The sequence below is a fragment of the Labrus bergylta genome, chromosome 8 (assembly GCF_963930695.1).
Source record: "Labrus bergylta chromosome 8, fLabBer1.1, whole genome shotgun sequence".
Lineage (NCBI taxonomy): Eukaryota > Metazoa > Chordata > Actinopteri > Labriformes > Labridae > Labrus > Labrus bergylta.
In genome coordinates, this window is record NC_089202.1 from 28,248,550 (window position 1) to 28,264,684 (window position 16,135).

The 16,135-nt window shown below is 42.4% G+C and overlaps 1 protein-coding gene across 13 annotated transcripts in view; it reads left to right on the forward strand.

Moving 5' to 3' along the window:
* The window catches only part of adgrb1a (adhesion G protein-coupled receptor B1a), a 153,445-nt gene that overhangs the window by 104,100 nt on the left and 33,210 nt on the right, over positions 1 to 16,135 (forward strand). For all 13 annotated transcript variants that reach the window (XM_020637022.3, XM_020637016.3, XM_020637017.3 and 10 more), the window contains one exon: positions 10,659 to 10,785. In XM_020637022.3, coding sequence (XP_020492678.1) covers positions 10,659 to 10,785 — 127 coding nt within the window. The remainder of the gene's footprint in view (positions 1 to 10,658; positions 10,786 to 16,135) is intronic.

Genomic DNA, 16,135 nt, shown 5'->3' on the forward strand with positions numbered 1-16,135 from the left:
ATGTACGATTGCTGTTTCTTCACCAAGTGTTGCAAAATGAAACCAACGCTGTCGACTGCAGTAAGGCCCCAGGTCCAGCACCAACGTCTTTTTTCAATGAGTAGAGAGCGTTCGAAGAGCAAAGCGGCTGCCTGGAGGTGAAACTCAGCACCCAGCTCCCTTTCTTTCAAGCTCTCCGCCTTTTTTGTGCGGCCACTCCGAGCACTCAAGTTGAAAATCAGAAAGGTGCTGTTGACGTCACCGGTGTATTTTTGCCACCTAAGGCTTGTGTCTGGTACCCACATCCTCTTTGCTTCGTGTCTCATCACAAAACATGCAGTAAAAAGTAACGGAGCATGTGTCGGACGGACGGACGGACGGATGTACAGCGCTTTTCCTCTCAGTGAATAAAAGGCTTTATGCAAACACTCCCGAGTGCACAGCCAGCGCTTTTCTGCCCGGAAAAAAAACGCTATGTGGACACAGGGCCCTACTCAAGTGTGCTACTTGCTCCCAAAGGGAAGGAATCCCCTTTAGGGCTACATGCAAATTAATTAAGCAGAATAAATGTGTTTTTTTTTCAGCCAGTTACAAGAGACATAAAAAAGTCTCTAGAGCGCATTTATTCATTTGCAAAACTGCACAGACTGGTTCATATCAAAATACATTTCTATAGATTATTTTCCCATGATGTGTTTGCATCATGCTAACAGACTCAGGTGTACTATTGCACCCTGGGAGCACCAGCTGCTACTGCAACCTACCAATGCGGGCCCTTTAGAAAGCAGTTTAAATGGAACATGTTACCATGATACATTACAACCATAATATGGGATTCTGATGAAGTTGACCCTCATGACCTCTGTGATGTCCCCACCAAAGTCGTGCATGGGAGGAAATGGAGGACAGAAAGTGAAAGAAACATAGAAAGGACATAAGAAATCTAATTTCAGTGTGTTTGGGTTTAATGCCGGGGTAGGTGGGGAGGGGTAAGGTGGGTGTTCTTCGCAAAATTAAAATCCACCTTGGACAGCCGCGATGATTAATGAGTTAATATTTCAGAGAGAAATTGGAATCTGAGGGAGCGTCCTTGTCATGTTGATAAGAGCCGTGAAGCAGCTCTGGCCCTTCACTTCCACCACGCTTCAATCTCCTGAAATCAATAACACGATTCCTCAACAGCTTCTTTCTGTCTCCCTCCCTCTCACTCACTCTGACATTATTACTTAGTTTAGTTTACAGTGTGTCTCCCCTGATGTATAAATACCTTTATCACTAAATCTGTTCTGACATCAGTCTGCTGCTGCCCTGAAGATTGTGAGTGCAGTCTCAGAGAAGATCTCATAAATCTAACACTCCAAAAGAATAGAGGATTTGTCCAATTGTTCTGTTGGCTTCAAAAGAGAAGAGAGCAATATCTGAACCCATCGGCAATCATCGTCCGAAGATGACGTACGTCTTCTGGGAACAATGTCTCAGTAATTCAGATAAAGCCAGTGGTTAGGGTTAAATGTCTTCCAGGCAATACTTCCTTTTCCTTCTTTGTTTTTTTCTGCTTTCACCACAGCTTGCTGAAACGTAATTGGTCAATACAACTCAGACTACAAATGTACTACAAATGGAAACCAGACCACTTCACATGCTGAAATAACAGAACCCTAGTATACAGTTTCTACATTTTATATGTAGAGTCCGTAAAAGGAGATTAGCAAAGGGAGAGATGGGCAACATCATGCAAATATAGCAATCAAACTTTTGGCCATGCCTGTAACTATGCTTCAACCTTAGCATGGATATATACTGTACCCAGGACAGGCTAAACCAATAGAGACATGATATAGTTAGACCAAATGTGTTTTTAAACTAGGCTGTGACGTTTTAATTTTTCCATGGATTTTGGAGCTATAGCCCCAGGTGGATACTTGAGGAACTGCATTGTTTTGTACTTCAGCTGATACACACTGAAAAAGAAACAGCTGTGTAGAAAAAGGAGAACAATATTGATATGCAATAACTTTAAAGAGGACATATTATCCCCCTTCTCCACCTTTTCAAACAGTCCCTTGTGGTCTAAATACATCAAAATATAACATGAATCAAGCACCAGAGGAGGTTTGTGACCCTGTAACCAGCTCTCTCAGAACGCTCCGTTTTGGTGTGTGTGTCTCTTTAAATGTAATGATTTTTCATAACATGTCCCCTTTAAGTCTTTGCATCATATAGCCTATATAAGGCCTCTGTATTTTAATTTTCTGCATTACAGTTTCTGTATAATTAACTCGTGTTGCCACTTCCACTTATCCTCTACACACTGCTGTCAGCGCTGCTTTCAGACTACAGCACTGTGTTCATTCTATCAGTGATCAAAGCAGGCTAGTTACTTTAAATAATTCATATTCAGGTTGGGGTTGCTCTAGATGCGTTACAAAAGACAAAACGTGTATCATTTCAAACAGTCACAACAGAGTAGAACAGCAGGGATTTTTTTTTTTGCACACATTCAGAGGAGAAGGGATATTTATTTTTTTCACAGACTAATCATTGTTGAGCAGGCTGCAGTCACTAACCAGCCTTTGCTTCTGATCATAAAAACAAATCCACCACGATGTCGCTGTTAGTTTGAGTCAGCGCTGATGCTGACGAGCTGCTTCAGTTCATCAAAGACGTTTGAGCCGAACGCGGCGCACTTGAGTTTCAATCAATTACTGTAATGCAATTATTGCAGAGAGGGTGAGGTTCAGTGGGCAGGGGGGCATGTTTGTTTACTTCAGAGCAGAAAAGGGGCTGCAGTGCAGAGAACAGACTGCTCTCATAGTGCTGCATTTACATTCAAATCATGCTAATCCATCCTTGCTCATGTGGCAGACAGCTCACCAGCTGTTTTCAGAGCACAGGACGGTGATGAATGAATAAAACGCTTACCTGTGTCTGACAGGATACCAAGATATTTAATTTTCAAAGTGTTTACCTCATCACATTCTGAACCCACTGACCCAGTCATTACACTCCTTTTGACTGACAAGGGTTCGCTGATCTATGATGTATCCACCCTTTGCTACAGCTAGGATTTGAAAACATGGGCTGAATTCATATCGTACCTTAAACTGCTTTTGTTTGAAATGTTCCCACTTTGTTCTGAATGTTTGGCCTCTCTCTAACAATAAAGCCAAAGGCTAGGCTCTGGGGTCAGTCTTCCAACCACTCTTATGCTCCCTGTCCTGTGCTGCGTTTTCCTTCAAGCTCTTGTGAGGAACTTTTCAGTTTGTGTCGATTTTGGCGCCCCCTGTGGACAAAGCAGTATTTTATCTTTTTGGGGATTTTTGTCCTGTACATGTGTTAGTAGTATTTTATTTAACACAAATAATGTCTGTTTCTGCAGCGTGCCTTTAATCAATATGTCTGACACATAGACTGTTTTAAACATGAACATAGTCGCAGTGATGTCATCCAAATGGCGCTTAGAAGCTGCCACTCACACCGGCTCTGCAATGTGCAATGCACGATGTCCACCCCCAATCCACCATCGGATGTATTGTTAAATACACAATCAATCAATCTTTATTTGAAGAGTGCCCAATTCATAACAAATGTTATCTCAAGACACTTTACTGAAGAGCAGGTCTAGACCTTGCTCTTTGTTGAATAATTTACAAAGACCTAACGTTAATCCATCATGAGCGCAGCACTAAGCGAGACAGCGGCAAGGAAAAATGGACAAAGTCTTGTGACATTGAAGCTGGAAGCGTGGAACAGTGCTCTGTGTGTGCATGCCTCAGTTTGTGTGTATGTGGAGCACCTGTTGTGCGCTCACACGCCGTGCTACTCGTGCTTCCTCTCCGCCTGCTGCAATGCAACCCTAACCAACCGCTAACCCAAATAACCAGAGCCTGTGTACCTAATGCTCCAAGCATTAACCTCGTCCCAAAACTAACCCCCTAACCCAAAGATGGCCTTCGCCTTGAAACAGGCAAAGACGGCCAGCTGAGGCGGGCCTGAAGCATCAAATACCTACAAGCCATCTGCTTTTAGTCATATCAGTCAGGACCCAAATGATGCATATTGAGCCCTAATACAATCATAACAGATGACTTATTAAAAACAGTAACCCCCCGTACAGTGTACACCAGTAGATACTGACCAAAGTCTCTATTGGCCTTTTTGAACCAGGCTGTGAACATGTTTTTTATTCTTGCTGTCAAAATGGGCGTTTTAACATGGGTGTGTATGTGACTTCTGGGGCTTTTGCAGCCAGTCTCAAGTGGACACTTAAGGTACTGCAGGGTTTTGCTCTTCCACATCGGCTACATTCTTAACACCGAGGCCTACCTCCAGCTGTCAGCAGCTTCGGGCATTTGAAAAAGTCTTGTTTGCTCCTGTAGGTCATAAAGAGGCATTGATATTAATATCTGTGTGTTTCTTAACCCGCACAAAACTTCTCACAGCAGATTTAAATAGACTGCAGATAAAGAGCCAAACATTTGCATCTAACTGGAGTTATATTTGTGTCCATCCTAAAAATGTCAGTGTCATATATCCTTTCAGCTCTGTTTTTATCTCCACCTACTCTTTGAATAAATATCTGGCGGAGGGTCTACTGTGAGCTTAAATATGATTAAATGCTGCATAAAACTGAAGGAAATAAACCTCTCCGGGTCTGTCACTGTACTGCACTTAATAAATACTCGCACTATTCTATGAAATATATATTAAAATTGATTTTGCAGCCTTTAAATGAATCTTAAATAAATTTCAAAGGATAGAAGTGAGAATAGCTTTATCAGCAGGGAGTCGAGACTGGAGATTTCTTTGGTACAGATGATGACCACTCATATCCTGTAATGTTCAAATCTCAATCCAAAGGGATTGACAAGTTTGGAGACCTGTGAGCTGATGACGTAGCTGCGGTTCAGGAGGTCAAGCGGGGGCGTCCAGTAGCTTGGAAGTCAACTGTTCAATCCCCTGAAAACTTCCAGCTGCACAAAGTAGCTTGTGATGAGCTTTTGGCATCCTTCAGGAAAACTTAAGCCCTCTGCATATGGATGTTTGAGAGAGCGGGTGAGCTGAATGTAGTGCAAAGCTTTTTTTTTTTTTTAAGTGGCTGGAAGATTAAAAAGGCTCAATAAAAATTGCAGTCCACTATTTTTGCAAAAGACCAAACAGTCAAAAATGAAGCAGCAGAGGCTGAGACATTCTGACTTAAAGCCCCTTGTATATGGGTCAACTTTCAAACACTCGGCATCCTACAATTCCCATAATGCAACTTGACATTTTCTGCAGTATGTAATTCTGAGTTTTTCTGATAAACTCAGACATCCTCGATGACATCATGACACACATATTTTCACAGGCTGCGTCATACTGACTATGATTATATCTCATGTAAAATCAGTGCTGTTCACTGTCACATTAAGTGTACATTTCTATCAGAAGTCATGACTCACTTGATGAATAATAAACGGTACTAAATAAAGCTGATGTCATTTTAGAGCATTATGGGAGTTTCAAACTTCAGATATTTGCTTAAATTTATCTTTTTTCCAATTTTTGAATTTTGCTGCACAACAGATTATACCTGCTTGTATGCTTTTAAAAAACGGACGTGTGAACATTAAGCAGGAGCCCTCCTCCTCATAGCTTTATGTTTCTATATTTCCTCTGTGCTGATCTGGCAGCCGGCTTTTCATCCATGTGGCCTGTTCTTGGCGGAGGACATTCTTCCATGCAGGGCTGCTGGAGCAGCACCTAAATTATCCAATTAGACGATGGGGTGAGGCTGTCTGCAGGCCACAATTTGCCACACACACACACACACACACACACACACACACACACACACACACACACACACACACACACACACGCCTGATCACATCAGCCATACACAGAACTGCACCGAGTCCTAATATATTGGATTTCTGTTAGAGGTGATGTTCTAATGTCAACACTGAGTCACCTCGTGCTGCTAATCCACACAAACACATCACAGAAACACGCTACCAAACACATTCACAAGCAGACAAACACAATCTGTAGCTTCTATTTCTGTCCAGTCATGCAACCGATGGATGTGCGAGGGTGAAGACTGTTACATTGTCTGATGTATTGATGTATTGTCTTAAACCATTTAAGAATATTAACTCATAACTTAAACACATGAATGTACATGAATTGAGAACAAATTAACAAATACATGGGGCGGCTGTGGCCCAGTGATAGAGGCTGTCATCTCTCAACCGGAAGGTTGGGGGTTCGATCCCCAGCTCCTGCAGCCACATGTCCGATATGTCCTTGGGCAAGACACTTCAAAATGAATTGCTCCCGCTGCGTCGGCGGTGGCGCCTGAATGTGCATGAATGGGATTCGTTACTTCTGATGGTGACTTTACAGAGCAGCACTTCCACCAGTGTGTGAATGTGAAGGTGTGACCTGTCGTGTAAAAGCGCTTTGAGTAGTCAGAAGACAAGAAAATAAATATACAAGCTCAAGTCCATTTAACATATCCATCATCAAGATGGACCCAAAATGACTAAGCATTTTGACCGCTAATGAAATTATATTGCTATCAACTTCTTTGAGTATGTTTGAGTTGTATAACTCAATTAAATTAGATGAACTTAAGCCTTCCAAATGATCTTGTTAATATAGCTACGGCTGTATGTTTCCCTTTGCCCTGTGTCCCTTCTCCCCTTCTGTTGTCTCCAGCCCACGTGAAGCTACTAATTGCACAACGAGGTACACCTGGCCTCAGTGCTGGCTGCAGAGAAGAGAGGCATTTTGAGTTGGGACTGCTGTGCTGCCCAGTCAGGGATTGTCTTTTGTTTCTCTTTTGATCTTTGTTATCATTTAGTGTGTCATATTGTAATAAATCCCTTTGTTTTGACTTTTGTTAAGGTGGTTAGTATCTTTTAATGGGTCAGTGTATGGTTTGCTGTTAGCCCCGTAGGGCCGCCTTATGGTGGGGTGTAACAATATTGAGAACATGTTCAGACTGACTGCCTCTGAAATGTCCCTAGTTGGTTGTCCACATATGTCCCTCACAGAGGGAGACTCTCCCTGTTGGACGGGAGGGGTGGGGGGTCTCAGGAGGCAAGACATGACGTAGAAGATGAACAAGAAAGTGGTGGGTGAAGTAACAGAGTCTGCTATAGGATGCTGTAATGATCATTTCTGCCTTTTTATCAATGCTATGTGTAGTTTGACACAATCACTATGCCAACAAAAAGTGGAGAGGAACATGTTAACAGTGAACAGTAAACAGAACGAAGCACTTTATTACATGCTCAGAGATTCCTCGGCTGTGCATACAGTCTATAGTCGTGCAGCGGTTGCATAAAAACTTCACCACCCCCTTCTCCCAAACGTGACGACGGACTGTTTTCTGTTGGTCATCTGGAGTAGTCATCCTGACATTATCTAGATAATCAGGAGTGCATATGTGAAAACAGCTCCTGAAAACTTCAGGAAGTTGCAGTTTGGCGCAAGTGTGAAAGCACTGTAAGTAATATCACTTCTGCTCTGAAGTGTGACTAAAGCTAGCAGGTGATATATGACTCGTTAAAGAACCAAAAATGCTTCAATAAGTGTCTCACTGTTCTTAATCGATAACTGTATTTTGAGGCCTGAATTCAGTCTCTAGATTTCTCGGAAGCTTTTTCCAAAAGAGCTGCGGGATGATTGACATTCCAAGTGTCTGCCACAGCCTGACAAACTAATTTAGATTCCAAGTTTGAGTCAAAAACCGACGTGCTGCTCATCAAGCCGATGTAAATTCAAAGTCAATCAAGTGGATATAAATTTGTTTGAGGGGACTCTAAGTCGGCCGCCTGTTGCTTCCTGTGTTTAATTGGTTATCTTGATGCTTTTTTTCATCGATTGGACTTATTTGCTGAACCTCTGTGTGCACTGAAGCAGAGCAATGACAGGCCGCTCTATGTCGCAAGCTTTGTTTTCTGTCTAATTACGAGACATGTCAAATAATTGAACCCTGCAGCAGCATCATGTCAAACCGCTCTCATGAACATCTTCAAACTTTGACCTCGATGACCTGAAAAGTCCCATGTCTTTCTTTATGTTTTGTTGTTCTGGCTTTAAACTAAATCATGTTTCAGTTTTTCTGGATTTACTGCTGAAAGTTACTCTGTACATGTTGTCAAGTAAAAGTTTACAGTCATTAGTGATGGCACGATAAATCAAAACACGATGCTCTGACTTAGAATTTTAAAAACAATTTCTACTTGTGAAACTAGAGGAGTGCTCGAAAAGAGAATTCAAAATAATAATAATAGTAATAATTATTATTATAAGACAAATTCATCATTTATCGTTAAAGTTACTTTCAAAGTTACATTTTTAGAAAGCTTTGTGTCGACAATTCAAGAAAAAGTTCTGAGATTGCAAATCAAACATTTGTCAAGCACTAATATCAGGGGCGTGTCCAGAGGGGTGGCCCACCTAGAAATCTGATTGGCTGATTTTTCAACTTTGGCGCCCCCTGTGGACAAAGCAGAACCTCATATCTCTTCACTGATTTTGTCCAGTATGTAAGTTTTGTTTTCAAAAAAATATATATATATCATCCTGCTTTTATTTAACAGTCAAATAAATCACTCATGAAGAACCTTTGTCATGAGCAGAGTTCACATATGCACTCCTGAAAATGTCTGCCCCTCAAATCCTCCTGATCTGGATGTTTCCTTTCCCTGTTGAACGGGAGCGGGGGGGGGGGGGGGGGGGTCTCCTGAGGCAGGACATGACATAAAAAGAACAACAAGATGCTGTAGTGAGAATATTGGCCTTTCTATTAATGCTATGTTTAGTTGGATGGAATGACATTATCAGCTAAAGAGTGAAGAAGAACACACTGGAGAACAGAAAACATTACACAGCTGTTTGCTTATGTGCACAGAGATTTTTTCAGCCGACTGATATAAGCATACAGCACAGGTGTTATTGAATCATAAAATAAGTTTTAATTCCATGTTTGTTCATCACTTAGCCACCATTAGCCGACACATGCTCACCAACTGTATACACAACCACATTTAAAGGAGAAATATGGTACTTTCAAATCTACTTTTGAATTCTATGAATGTTCTCGTTACTCACTGAAGTCACCTGTTGGATTTTCTTTTCCACAATCCGATCCTAAAAGACGATAAGCTGCGTGTAGTTATGCGTGTGATTTGTCTAAATGGTGTTGCCGTAGCTGTGCGTCTCCTTGGTTGAACGTCGATCAAACGCAGAGCAGACATCACTCAGATCGGGGTTGTTCAATAAGGCAGTTTTTTCTTACCACTGTAACTTTTGCTGCTTTGCTAAAGTGCTCATGATGGATAGGCCGGGTCTTTGTAATATAGCAATAAGTAAGGTCTTTTACCTGCTTTTTGTAACATAACAATGAGTAAGGTCTTTTACCTGCTTTTTGTAACATAACAATGAGTAAGGTCTTTTTACCTGCTTTTTGTAATGTTAACAGACAATGAGTAAGGTATTTTACCTGCTTTTTGTAAAGTGTCTTGAGATAACACTTGTTATGAGTTGATGCTATACAAAATAAATTGAATTGAATTGAATTAAGTGGCATAGTTAAGTATAGTCACAGAGGCCCCTTTTTCCTTTTGACATGTTTTCAGTTCATGTTGGGTGCTAACAGCGCTGCACAGAAGCGGCTGGAATGAGAATGAGCTGCAGAGTTCAAGAGGCAGAGACTGAAATGTCTGTGTAATAAAATGTGAATGTGTAAACCCCTGGCTGACATTTCCCCTGCTCGTCAGGTATTTTTTTGGTTGTTCCTGTCATTCACTTGATTTTGGAGCTGCAGAGCTGGAAATCTGACTCATGTGTTAAACATAAAGCAGAATGTCGACATCATGTACTCATCATGCACAGTGGAAATACAACAAGAGTTTTGTTAAAGTTTGAATACTTCAGTCAGACTAAGTTCTCCAACTCAGGTCATAATTTGACTGTGCAACTTTCTCTCACTATTGTAGTCATGTCTGACCAGGAGTGTCTACACTAGGATACTTGGACTCAATTAATCACAAAATGTACTTTGTCTGCCGCTATAAATAATGAATGTACTCCTTATAGAGTCCACTAGACCAATTTGTTGAGTCCATCATCGCTGCGTGACAAGTTAAAGAGAATTTCCTTTTATTAAATATGAATGCACAGGGGGTTTTGTTATAATAAAAAAAAAAAGGTGTAAGGCTATTTATGGGTGGCGGTTATTTATAAACTAGATGTAGGAATATTTTAAACCCAGTTAACACGTAATAATAATAAAAATAATAATAACAGGCTAATAATAATAATAATATGCTCTTAATAATAATAATAATAATAATGAATAGATAGATGTATGGATATATGTGTGGCTGTGGAAGCAGTGTGCTGCTGAAATGTGTCCGGGCTCAGAGCTGCAGCACGCCGCCTCGCAGCCTCTTCATCACCGCGTGCACTCCTCTCTCTGCGGCTCTCGTGCGCTCAGCGGAGATGTAAAGTGGACTAAATAGCCTGTGTTGGATTTAAAACCCGCTTTCTTCTGCTTTCGTGTTTTTTTTTTTTTTTTATGGAGCTGCCTTTATATTCACCGCATCGCTTCTCTCTCCCTGTGTGTGTGTGATCGTGTCTGTCTGTCTGTGTGTGTGTGTGTGTGTGTGTTTTCTCCCGTGCAGCTCCTCTCTGCTGGGATCCTGGTCTGCCAGGGGCTGCAAAGCCGTGCTAGTCGACTCGTTCAGAACCAAATGCGTGTGTGACAGACTGTCCACCTTCGCCATTTTAGCACGGCTAAATCCCGAAATGGTAAGTCCGACAACCTCCCTTCACTTCGTTGACGTTAGAGCTACCGCTGACGGTGTGTGTGTGTGTGTGTGTGTGTGTGTGTGTGTGTGTGTTTTTACAGAGAGGATTTTGTGTGAATGCATCAGCTGTTTTATTTTTTTTTCTCTCTCCAAAGGGCGTCATTGTCATTACATATCAACAGATCCTCCCCTCTCTCCATCTCCCCCCCCCCCCCCTCCTCCCCCTCCTCCCCTGTCTCCGTCTCGACATGCCAAAGCCATGCTGCTAAATGTTGTCTCGCGAAAGGAAATGATCTTCTTTTTTTTTTTTTTTTTTCATGACAAGGAGGAAGGCTATTTATGTGCTAAAGGAGGGGATGCTCACAGAATGGGCTAACCTGTGCATTAAGATGGTGCTCACACACACACACACACACACACACACACACACACACACACAGACTGGAATCCATACATGGCATTGTGAGTGGGATTTAACATCATGTTTCAGCTGATGGATCTTACCTGCATGCACCCCCCCCCTCCACTCCCCCTTTCCTTCATTTTTCCTGATCTTTCAACAATGGCTTCCTCATATTAGCATATTTTAACATATTACACTGTCAGTGGTGTCTCCATGGTAACAAGGCCCTGTGGAGAAGGTGCTGCATTGCAATCCAATAACGTGAAAAGAAAGGCACATTCAAATTAGCTACAGTAACCTACAGGACACATTTCCTTTACATTACGGCTCTGCAGCTGTGCACAGTGAGCCAGCTGTGTGTGTGTGTGTGTGTGTGTGTGTGCGTGTGTGTGTGTGTGTGTGTGTGTGGGGGGGGGGGGGTTATGAATTGTCTGTTAAAACCTCTTCCCATCCCTGTGAGTCAAACGTGCCCCACTTTCTTTGGGGAAAAGGGCCAGTGTGTCTTTGTTGGGAATTTTTCATTCACTGCGATTAGTTATTATTAGACTGGAAATTGCCTCAGTAGCAGTTCGTTCACTAGTTGCCCTGGTAACAGTATGGGCACCATGGATGTCTTAAAGACATAGGAGGCGGCGTGCTGATCACGCTGCTGCTGCTGCTCCTGCTGCTGCTGCTGCTGCACGGCCTACAAGGGAGGCTAGGCCGCGGAAGCCGTAGGATTTCAGGGATCTATAGCTGCTCGGGGGTTTGATTGAGGCATATTTGATCTGTTGCCGTCTGTTCAAGAGAGCCGTGGCTTTGTTTGAAGAAGACGACCAGGAGGGAGGGCCGTGAGTACGCTTTGATGGCTTCATATATGTATACACGGTATATGCCTGGATCGATACATGCTAACAGGCTGACGTGTGATCTGTTTGTGTTTTCAGCACTAGAATTGTGAATAGAGTGGACGCAGGAAATTAAATTTAAAATGACAAAAGCTCATATGTGTACACTTCCCATGATCTACACCGATATGCCTGTTTCCGGCCCAAGAATGTCAAGAAAGCTTCATTTGATGTATCCTGGGGGGGTACAAATGCACTATCAGGTCTGATCCCCCCCCACCCCCCCCCCCTTCCATTCTGAAGAAAAGTCCTGATTTGTCAGGATTTATCTTCCTGGGCTGAGAGTGATCGTATGTAACCTCTGAAGGATAAAAATAACATACATGTTTAATATTTACGATCCAGTCTCTTGTTGTGTGTGTGGAGGTGGGGTGAGGTTGTCATGTGAACGAAACGATAGCCAATCGGGTAGCAAGTTTACTGAAGAAGGAAGTACAACGACAGCAGCAAATCAGTTTGTACTCACCTACCCGCTCGCTCTGTAACATCTCCATACAGACGATGTTCACGCCCTCTCCACGTCTTTCTCCATTGTTTCCTTTTCTTCCAAAACGGTCGCAAATCCTTCCTGTCTGTCGCGTTTGTTTGCTCTAGAGTTGCGTAAGATTTCTGCAAGATGTCCAGTTTTTTGGAGTCAGGAGTCTGGTTGTTGGAGTCTATTAGTTTGTGGTGTGATGTTCTGAAATATCTCAGGGTTCTCCACACACCATCGGAACACAAAGGTTGCATCTATGATAACTGGTTGTCTTGCAGATTTTACAGATGTTTTAGTGTGGGCCAGGCGTTAGTTGTGATTCAAACATGTTGACGATGATCATCCTGTGTTTGGGATGTAGTATACTTTTTATCCAATTAGTTTGACTCTGAGCATATTTGCAAAAAAAAAATTTTTTTCTGCCAGTTGATCCAATGACTCCATGGTTTTTGCAAGTCCTCTTTTTTGTGTCCTGTTGTTACATCTGCACAGATAGTGCTGTTTGGACCTCAGACGGTCAACATCAAAAAAGCACATCATAGACTTTTTGATACTTTTTTTTTTTTTTTCAGGCACACATTCACGACCCGCTGGAAACGGCTCCACGACCTGCTTATGGGGTGTTGACCCACCTTTTGAGAACCACTGCTTTGCCGCTTGCTTGAAACCCCTGAAACCAAAAATAGTTTTTTTCACGTCTGGGTTTTAATCTGAGCTGGCAGTGGCGAGATGTTTGCTGGAATTATAGTTTTACCTTTTCCTTCACTTGTTGTCCAGCTGAAGATCATTTCTAAGATAGTCTCACATGTCGTGTCTCCATCTTCAGCTTCATACTGATTGAATATACATTAAAGTGGAAATTGTCTTTTTATGTCGAACCTTTGAAGAATGGTGGAGAAGTGAATGTCCCGCTGTTAGTGATCAAATGTGTCTATTAGAAGAGTTAGGACAAAGAAAAACACTTAACTATGACATCTTTTTGACAAATATAATTTCACCAGTTGAAGCTTTAATAAAAAAAAAATAAAAAAAACTATTGTTTTCAGCTGTGGTTTAATGAATTCATAACTGCATATTCATTTCCAACATCCCACTGATGGCTTTATTTGGTCTTCCTTCAGAATAATTACAAATGTATAATTTAGGACTGTGTCCAGTACCTCGCTCGTGGATTTTGTCTGAATCCCAAACTACTCAGGTTGGGTAAAGGTGGTTCAAAGGAAAAGTGTGGAAAAGCTGGAGGAGGAGGACATGTCAGCAATGATGACTTGATACACCAAAAAGTGGTATTAAGGCAAACAGTTTGAGGCGGCGGTCATTAGGTGCTAGTGGGCGGGCCGGGTATACTCAATGTTCAGATAAACTGATATGAAGGTTTGTCTTCATGCATGCAGTTCCACCGCTACAGTTGTGCAGTGCATGCTTAGGAAAGATTGAGTTTACTGAAAGCATGTTTCACAAGCAGTTCATGGTGTCGGTCGTTGTTCATGTCTTTGTCTTTATCAATGAAAATATTGAGAGGTTGCCATGAAAGAGAGTGCAGGACTTGGTGGTTGAGATGCAGCTGAACCCCCTGGCTTTTCATGAAGGGCTTCAGTCATTCAGCATGAAACATATTTTAGCCCCTACCCCCCCGCTAACATCATATCGTTAGCGTCGAGTGCATGTTGCTACATTGGGGTTATCAATTGGCTTTTAGTACTACTGTGCACACAGCCTGGCAGAGCTGTTAGCATGGCTGTAGCTTAAGTCTTTCTCAGCTACTGGTACATCTGTGACATGTTATCATCAGCTGATAATTATCAGGGAATGCATAGTGGGGGTGTTCTTGGTTTGCTGTCCCCCCTGCAGGATGTCTCCACCTGTGCAGTCGACAGCCTGTTCACAGCTCTGCTGCAGCCCGCAGGTTTAGCACAGCGAGGAAGCTAAATTGTGGCAACTCTTTTGCCAGAACATGAAGGAACGGCGACTCCTCTCCTCTCCTCTCCTCTCCTCTCCTCTCCTCTCCTCTCCTCTCCTCGTGCTGCCATCTCTTTCTACACATTCCATTATTATGTGTGACAGCCATGGCTGCCATGCTAATTATTCCCAATGCAACACATAGCTTCTAAATGGCCCCAGCCGCTCTGTCTGCAGCTAGCCTGCTACAGCCCCGGCATGATAAACACCCCAGCCTCCTTTTTTTTTTTTTTCCCCATCCCTCCCCCCCCCCTTCACTCCTCTCTTCCTCTCATCCCTCCTCCCCTCTGCCCCTTAGTCATTTCATCACACCATTTTTCATGCTCTGATGCTGCATTATATTTTAGCTCTCCTTCTCCCCCCCCCCCTCCACTTGCCCACATCATTTACTCTCTTGCTGCCACCTCTTGTGTCCGTTTTGCTCAGTCCAACACCGCTGCAGGCTTTTCAGAAGGAGAAACAGAGAAAACGATGTGCAGCAGTTAAAGACAAAAGCCCCAAAACATGAGCCCAGTTTTACTGCCACTGCTAGACCTGTGTGTTGTTGTTGTGGAAGGGGGGGGAGGGGGGGGGGGTTATCGGTCAGGAGTGTGTAGAGTGACAAGCTTCTTTGTCCAATTAGATCTCAATTTAAGAACAAAGTATTACTTAACATGATTGACTGAAGTCTGCAGGGCTGCAGTCTACTGAAGCATGTGATTATAGATTATAATGAACCGGACATACACTGTATTTAGAATCTTTATAAACCTATCCAAGTTACCTTGCTCTGCCCGCCTTTTTACCTTTATTGGCGAGACAGGACATTGGATAGAGTCTGGAATCTTCAAAGATAAAGAGAGTTGGGAATGACATACAGAAGGAGCCACAGGTCGGATTCAAACCCGGGTACATGTAACCTCTGTACATGGAGCACACAAACTGGCGCCCCCAGTTCTTGGATTTTGTTTCACAAAAAAACCTCCATGACAGTCCTGCACAACATTTTGAAAAAAAAAATGACAGGCTCAGAGCCAAGGGAAGCTCTCAGTCTGTAGTGAGGTAGACTGACAGCTAGACTGAGACAGGATTTCCAACATGGCGGCTGCTGCAGATGAGCCTCCAGAGCCCTCTGTAGTAACAGATGGCTGACATCAATCAGGCTTCAAACATTATGGTTTACCCAACCAAAACTTTGTTAGATTAAAGAAATGATTCTGTTTTGGAGTAAGTCAGTATTGAGAGTAGGTTTCACATGAGACAAACGGCCTCATTCACCAACATCTCCATACGTTTATTTCTTGAATCTGTTCTTCAGAAGATCCCAAGGAAGGTCATGTATGCTTTGCCCTTAAGTCCTGGGTCTACCGAACCTCCTAATATTTGATGCAAATACAAAAATATGGAACTAACCATTGTTTTGATCATTGGTTAATTCCATGGATTTAAAATGTTGCCCTTCTTTAGAGTCCTAGCTGATGAATGTGCTTGTTTTAGTCTCTCTGTGGAGTAGAAATGTCCCTTCATCATGGATGTTTAATGTCAAAAAGCAAGGACACTAATTTTAGACAAAGTATAAACAGTCAATATTTGGTATTTTGGTCAAATTATGATATTTAATCAATCATCAATGTTGTTGCTAAATGAT